Source organism: Bombus vancouverensis, unplaced genomic scaffold, assembly GCF_051014615.1.
Source record: "Bombus vancouverensis nearcticus unplaced genomic scaffold, iyBomVanc1_principal scaffold0031, whole genome shotgun sequence".
Classification (NCBI taxonomy): Eukaryota; Metazoa; Arthropoda; class Insecta; order Hymenoptera; family Apidae; genus Bombus; species Bombus vancouverensis.
Genome location: NW_027468922.1, coordinates 873,607 through 880,344, shown reverse-complemented (window position 1 = coordinate 880,344; position 6,738 = coordinate 873,607). Strand labels below are relative to the sequence as shown.

At 40.2% G+C, this 6,738-nt stretch overlaps 1 protein-coding gene across 1 annotated transcript; it reads left to right on the top strand.

Annotated features, from left to right (window-relative positions):
* The first annotated feature begins 369 nt into the window (after window positions 1-369).
* Window positions 370-1,541, top strand: LOC143304356 (uncharacterized). The gene is made up of 4 exons (XM_076626812.1): window positions 370-561; window positions 637-708; window positions 787-1,311; window positions 1,412-1,541. Exons 1-3 carry the CDS (start codon window positions 463-465, stop codon window positions 1,198-1,200), a joined length of 585 nt encoding a protein of 194 aa, XP_076482927.1. The 5' UTR covers window positions 370-462; the 3' UTR covers window positions 1,201-1,311; window positions 1,412-1,541.
* Window positions 1,542-6,738: the final 5,197 nt, after the last annotated feature.

The following is a 6,738-nucleotide window of genomic DNA, read 5'->3' as shown; positions in this document are numbered from 1 at the left end:
AATAACAAACGATCACAAGAATTATGAACAAACTAATGAGCGAAGAATAATGAGCCGTAAGGAATGAACACTATAAAAAATGAACGAACGCAAATTATAAGAAGAATGGACACTATAATAATGAACAAAGAATAATGAACCGTAATAAGAATGTTCACCAGAATAATAATGAGCGCTGCGCTATGTTGCTACGCTTATTTATAATGCCATCCCCCACGGGGTGGTGGTCCACTGGGGGTACGCTTCCGTGGGAATCGGGATGTTGCAGTTTGGGCTTCTTGGAATCGTACGTGACAAAATGCAAATTCCATATTTCGACTTAGTTTTTATCAGTCCTGTGTTCCGCTGAGCTAGCGTCTAGGAGATTTGAAGCATTCCACGCTGATCTAATCCTTTCCACGAGAAACTTCCACGTGCTGTACCGTGGGAATTACCGGTGTTCTTCGGCGCGTGGAAGGGCTGATGGCTGCAGCATCATTATCATTTCAATGTTTACTGGGTAAACACGCGCAGCTCCGCTGCTCTCCCATAACAAGGACCTCCTCCTTCGAGTTGTTTTGCGTAAGTTTGGATGTTTGCATATTAAGGTTGTTTTTGTGATTTTGATTGTTTTTTCCTTTTTTGCTATTTCCCTAGGCTTCGGTGATCGACGTTCGAACAATGTTTGCGGAGTCGTTTCCATCAGAGGTTCCTTTCCAGACTTTCCTGGTACGTATTTAGTCTTGTTTTTAGTCCGCTTGATTCGTCCTGTTTCGTTTTATTTAAAATATACCGTGTTGTTCTCAGCTCAAGCGAAAGAGGGATTCCGAAGAACCCATGGGCGACTCGGGAGGACCAATCAAACGCATGCGGCCCTGTGATAAACCACGAGTATCAGAGTGGTTGGAGGAACTATTCAACATTGGTGCCGAGGCCGTGTCGAAATTGGGCTTTGACGATTTGGTTACTTTCGACGAGAATTTCTTCGATGCAGAGACCGTCGTATTGGAGAGGGAACCCCCTCTGGTTGAAATCGTTGATACCGATCGTTGCGTGAAAGTTCGTTTTGCGAATGAAATTCCCGAAGAGGTTTTGGAGGCACATCTTCGTCACCACGCTTCTGGGAGAAAGGGAATTTCCCCTGTTGTGCGCTATTGGTGTATGCGTGAGTTCAGCGAACTTTATCCCGGAGCTCCTTGCTTCGATTTTGATTTAGTGTAGCTGCTTCAATTTCGTTGGTTCGCTGTTTGATGTTCCTTGTTATTATTAATTTTTTGATGTATTTTGTTTTGTGTTCAATATATATATATATTTTGAATGTGATAGTGCTAGGTTATCTATTATCTAAATATATATATATATATATATATATATATATATATATATATATATATATATATATATATATATATTTTGAATGTGATAGTGTTAGGTTATCTATTTTACGTTTCTTATTTTTTTCAATTTTATATTTCCCCCCTTTTAATTAATTATATATATATATATATTTTTTTTTACATTTGTAGTTGCGCATAGAATTTATTAAAGAAAAGTGTTAACAATGTGTTTTCATGATTTGTTTCTCGCGCCTGACTTTCATTAATCCCTAACATTCCTGTCGTCATGACGCGTGTAAATCCAACATGGCTGCTCATAAATGTCATCAGTAAAGTTTTTAGTGACGGGTCTTTAGTTTTGTTTGATATCGAAGTAATTTTTCGTCTGTCGCTCGTTTTTCCTTATTCTACCGCAATTAGAACATTTATTTATTAATATTGTTTTAAAGTGACAATAGTATAATATGTATATATATGTCGGAGATGAAATGAAAACCGGAGCCTTCCCTATGCAATTTTGAGAAAGCCTTTTAATGCTTTAGCCCAGATTTTATCATAACTGTAATTAAGTAATTGTCATCTGTAATTGTTTGACATTTGTGAAAAGCGAAAGTGGGTTCGAGGTGACAACTGGTCGCTGAACGTAGCCACGGTCACGGGATAAACGTTTTGCCTGACGAAGGTGTGGATCGGTTGTATTGTTCTCCCTAGAAATCACATAGAATTGTACTTTAGAGATGTCGATATAATGGGACACACGTTGTATGAGGAATCAATCTCCAGACAGAAACTGCCTAGCAACGGCGTTTGGATCTTTCTCGATGTTTCCAAGGAGTATATAACAAACTTTTGACAGATATTGCCTAGCAACAACGATTGGAACCTTCTCGATGTGTCCAGCGAGAATATAACAAACAAATGCAGTCGTATTACGAAAAAGATTTTAATCAGAGAGGCATTCGTGTGGTCGCCTTGGAAAGTGATACATCGAGTAATTTTTTCCGAGTGATTCAGCAAACGTATTTTTGAGTTATAAAATTGTTTAAAGTTTTCCCGTTGACCGTGTATTCGTTTGAACCCCGGATCATTGTTTATAGCGTAAATTAAATTCAATATTTGTAAATTTATCAATCGTTAATTTTCATTATTCGTTAAATTAGTAAATCGTAAGATATATTATTCGTTTCTTTATTGTTCGATAAAACTTATTATTCTTTAATCTAATTAATAATTTAATTTATCATTTGTTAATCAATCATATCATTTACAAAATTCATTATTCATAATATTTGTAAAACCTTGTTTATTCGTGTAAATATATTCTCTGTTTTGTAAAACAATGGCTAATTCAAATGAAGAAACATTACGTGATTCAAATCTTCATATTAACCCGACATATATATATATATGTTTATGTTGTGTGTCACTTCAATATGGCTAATGTTTTGTAATTCTTCGATTGCGTTATTTATTGTTTTGAGTAGTTTATTTTATAGAGTATTCGATAATATAAATATATATATATATATATATATATATATATATATATATATATATATATACGTATTCATATGCATATTTCTCTTGGCAGTGTAGTACTCATACGAAATGAAATGTCAATTATTTATTTATCCTTTACCGGAATGTAGGCTAGTTTTAAGTATGTATCTTAGATTATCGGTTTGATAGAATTCGCACACATATATATATTTCTGACAATGTAACCTTCATTTCTTTAATAATACAATATTGTATGTTTTATGTATTCGTTAAACAATTAGTTTTTGACTTCATGTATACTTATATTTCATAAATTGATAATATTGTATTTATTGCATAGTATTGGAAGCACTGTCTCTAATATTTACTAGGTTATTACATGTTCGGCATATATGTTTATACTTATATGTAACTCTCCAAATTGATTGATTGAAATATATTTATATATATATATATATTCCTGGCGTTTCAATTATTTTCCCCTTTTGTAGTTATTCTTATTTCCTGGTTTATTTAGAATTGTGTGTATATGTATTTTGTTTATCCTGTTGCTCCTCTGGCCAATGCGTTCAAGACTGCAGATTTTCTGCCGGGAACATGACGTGGTCCCGTAGTGCATCGAGGTCTTTTGGGTATATATTCCGCTCGTGGCCAACGACGATGGTGCTGAATATCGCCACGTTTGGCGCACGTCCGGGCGGAGTTCCTGTGGTGCGATTCCTTTGCCAAAAGGGTAGTTCCGAGTAGCATTTTGTTGTATGTCGTACCTTTACTTGTACCGGAATGCATTTGACTATATGGACCGCTTCTCCTGCGATCAATGTTGAGAAATGTTAAGTTGGTATGATCGCTGCTTACTACAAGCTAAGTTGGTACGACTTCTAACGACGCTCTTTTGTCTTAGAAGTCGACCACATTGTTCTATTGACTTGGAGATTCCTGTGTGGTAAGACGTGTTATAAGACTGAAATATATTGGAGAAAACGAATCTAAGTGAATCGTTATTTTATAAACCCAAAACCTTATTAAATAACATGTTATGGGCCCAGAGCAGTAAACTGCGGGGAAAAACGGTATTATTTTTTTGAGTTTTTTGTGTTTTCTAAGACAATCCGAGAAGAGACCACGCCATGGCCGATCACGACAAAGTAAGTGATGTGGACAGCGATATGAAGCCGGTCCTAAGAAAGGGGAATTACGAGTATTGGAAGACAATGACGGAAGCCTCGCTAATTTTCCTGGGTTGCTGGGAGGCAATAGAACTAGGATTTACGGAAGCGCAAAGGCTGGGCCCAGAATGCATGAGGAAGGATAACATGGCACGTGCATATCATTTCCGACATATTCGCCCCGAATATATCGGAGAAATTAAATCCTTGAAGACAGCGAGGGATTGTTGGAAGGCGCTAGAGGACGTGCATGGAAGGTCCACGTCGATGGACACTGTCCTATGCATATGGGAACTGGGTACCATAGAAAAAACCCCGATATGGACGTCGCAAAATACTGCGGAAAGATATACGATCTGTGCGAAAAAATTTCCAACGCAGGTTTAAGAATCGAAGACCACATGATGGCGTGTTTCATCTTAGCCGGCCTCGTGGCGGACCCAAACTACACGACATATCTTAGGACGGTAAGACTCGATAAGAATCTAACCTCGAGGGTCGTGAAATCCGATCTCCTACTTGAGAAAAGGAGAATGGAAGCGGCCATGTGTCCCTCTGAGAAGAACAGTGCAATGGCGGCTTGCAAACAATCGAAGACCAAGCCCCAACAAAATCAAGATGGCGCTAAGAAAAAGCACAAAAACCCAAAGGATAAACAATGCTATAAATGTGGAAAACGAGGCCACATATCGTACAACTGCCATGAGGGAAAAGAAGACAAGGAAGAGAAAGACCCAGGAAACAAAGCGGAGAAGGGATCGGAAGATAAACCGAGATCCAAGGGACTTATCTCCACACTGGCTTTATCATCTATCAACCACGTGGAAAGGGACAGGATCAGCTATCTTGACTCGGGAGCCTCAAACCGTATGACCCCGGATAGGTATCGGTTCGTGGACTTCGTGCCTGCGACTGGACAGATCCGGATTGGTAAGGGGTACCTGGAAGTCAAGGGAAAAGGCACGATCGTCGTGAAGATGACCAAAGCCTGTGGCGGGTGGAGTCTATCCTTGTCGAACGCCCTGTGGGTGCCTGAATTAGATGTAAATCTAATCTCGATCAGGCAATTGGCAGTGAAAGGCGTCACCACAGTGTGTACGAAGGATGAGGCCGTCGGCACACATGATGATGGGGATGTGGTATTTAACTCAAAGGTAGGAGACAACGTGTACTACCTAGAGACAATACCACCTGAGAGGCATGTAGCAAACGTTTCCATGGAGAACGATCAAGAAGAACCTGGAAATGATGACGACCAAGCCGAGGTTATTGAAGCTAAGGCGTACAAAGGTATCGTGTCATGGCATGAGAGGTTAGGTCATCTACATGGGGACGCGATGAGAAAGATCCCTGTGAGGAACGTGAAGGAGAGCTCTAGGATACATGAGGAACCATGCGGGGTCTGCGTGAAAGGGAAAATGACAAAAGTACCATTTCCGAAGACAGCCCACCACATGTGTCAACGTCCTTTAGAAATAGTTCACAGCGATATTAGTGGCAGAACGCAATGCAAGTCGCTGGTCGGAGGTAATTATTTCGTAACGTTCATAGATGATTTTTCTCGTTTCATGCACGTCAGAATCATCAGTAGGAAGAATGAAGTACTCAAGTGCTTCAAGGAGTACCAGGCGGAGGTGGAGGCTTTACACCAATCCAAGATAAGTGCCCTTCAAACAGATAACGGGGGTGAGTACACAGGAGAAAACTTCGAGAACTACCTGAAGGAGAAAGGCATCTTACACAGGAAAACTGTTCCTAGAAACCCTGAACAAAATGGGGTCTCCGAACGAGCGAACAGAACCCTGGTCGAGATGTCCAGATGTTTACTCATCCAATCTGGATTCCCTGACTATCTGTGGGGGGAGGCTGTGAACACGGCATGCCACATAAGAAACCTATGCCCATCCGCTGCCATCGGAGACAAGATCCCACTGGAATTATGGAAGGGTAAGGGATGTGACCTCCAAGGGGAGATAAACAGACTGAGAGTGTTTGGATGCAGAGTCTGGTATCTAAAGAGCCCAAGCGGAGGAAAATTCGAGAGCAGAGCGGATGAGGGGATATTTGTGGGATATGACAGACAGGTCAAAGGTTATAGAATTTACCTACCGAAGATCCAAAAGCTGATAATATCCTGTCATGTCAGGTTCGAGGAGAACACGTTTCCCTACAAGAGCGCTAAGGCGGAAACGAACCATATAAAGGATAAGTCCTCGGAATGGATATGGGATGTAGAAACCTTTGAACATAGGGGAGAAGCCGGTCAAACTGACGTCGAGACACAGAGTGACGGAGAAAACGACGAAGGGGAAACCGACTACTTTATGGATAGTTTAACGTGTGAGGACAATCCAGTGAATACTGTGAGTGTACCGTTTGTGCCGAGGAGGTCGGCAAGACTACACAAACCAAGAATATGTGATTGTTGTGCTCACACTGCGACTGTTTGTAAAGCTCAAAACGTGTGTGTACCTGTGAATGTGTATGAAGCTCTGAGGGGGCCAGATGCTCAAAAATGGACTGATGCAATAAGGAAGGAACTAGACAATCTAAAAAGTAAAGATGTGTGGGACATTGTGCAAAGACCCTTAAATAAAAACGTTATAGACTGTAAGTGGGTGCTTGTGATAAAGAGAGACCCTGATAGGTATAAGGCTAGGCTAGTAGCTCGGGGATTCTGGCAGAGGCCTGGAGTAGATTATTCAGAAACCTTTAGTCCAATAGTAAAACGCAGAACTCTAAGAATTCTGCTT

Bases quoted from the DNA above. Each gene is read 5' to 3' on its own strand.
- LOC143304356 (XM_076626812.1), top strand. From the start codon at position 463: ATGGCTGCAGCATCATTATCATTTCAATGTTTACTGGGTAAACACGCG. The intron at 562-636 runs GTAAGTTTGGAT...CTATTTCCCTAG, and splicing joins CCTCCTTCGAGTTGTTTTGC to GCTTCGGTGATCGACGTTCG. The intron at 709-786 runs GTACGTATTTAG...TGTTGTTCTCAG, and splicing joins TTCCTTTCCAGACTTTCCTG to CTCAAGCGAAAGAGGGATTC.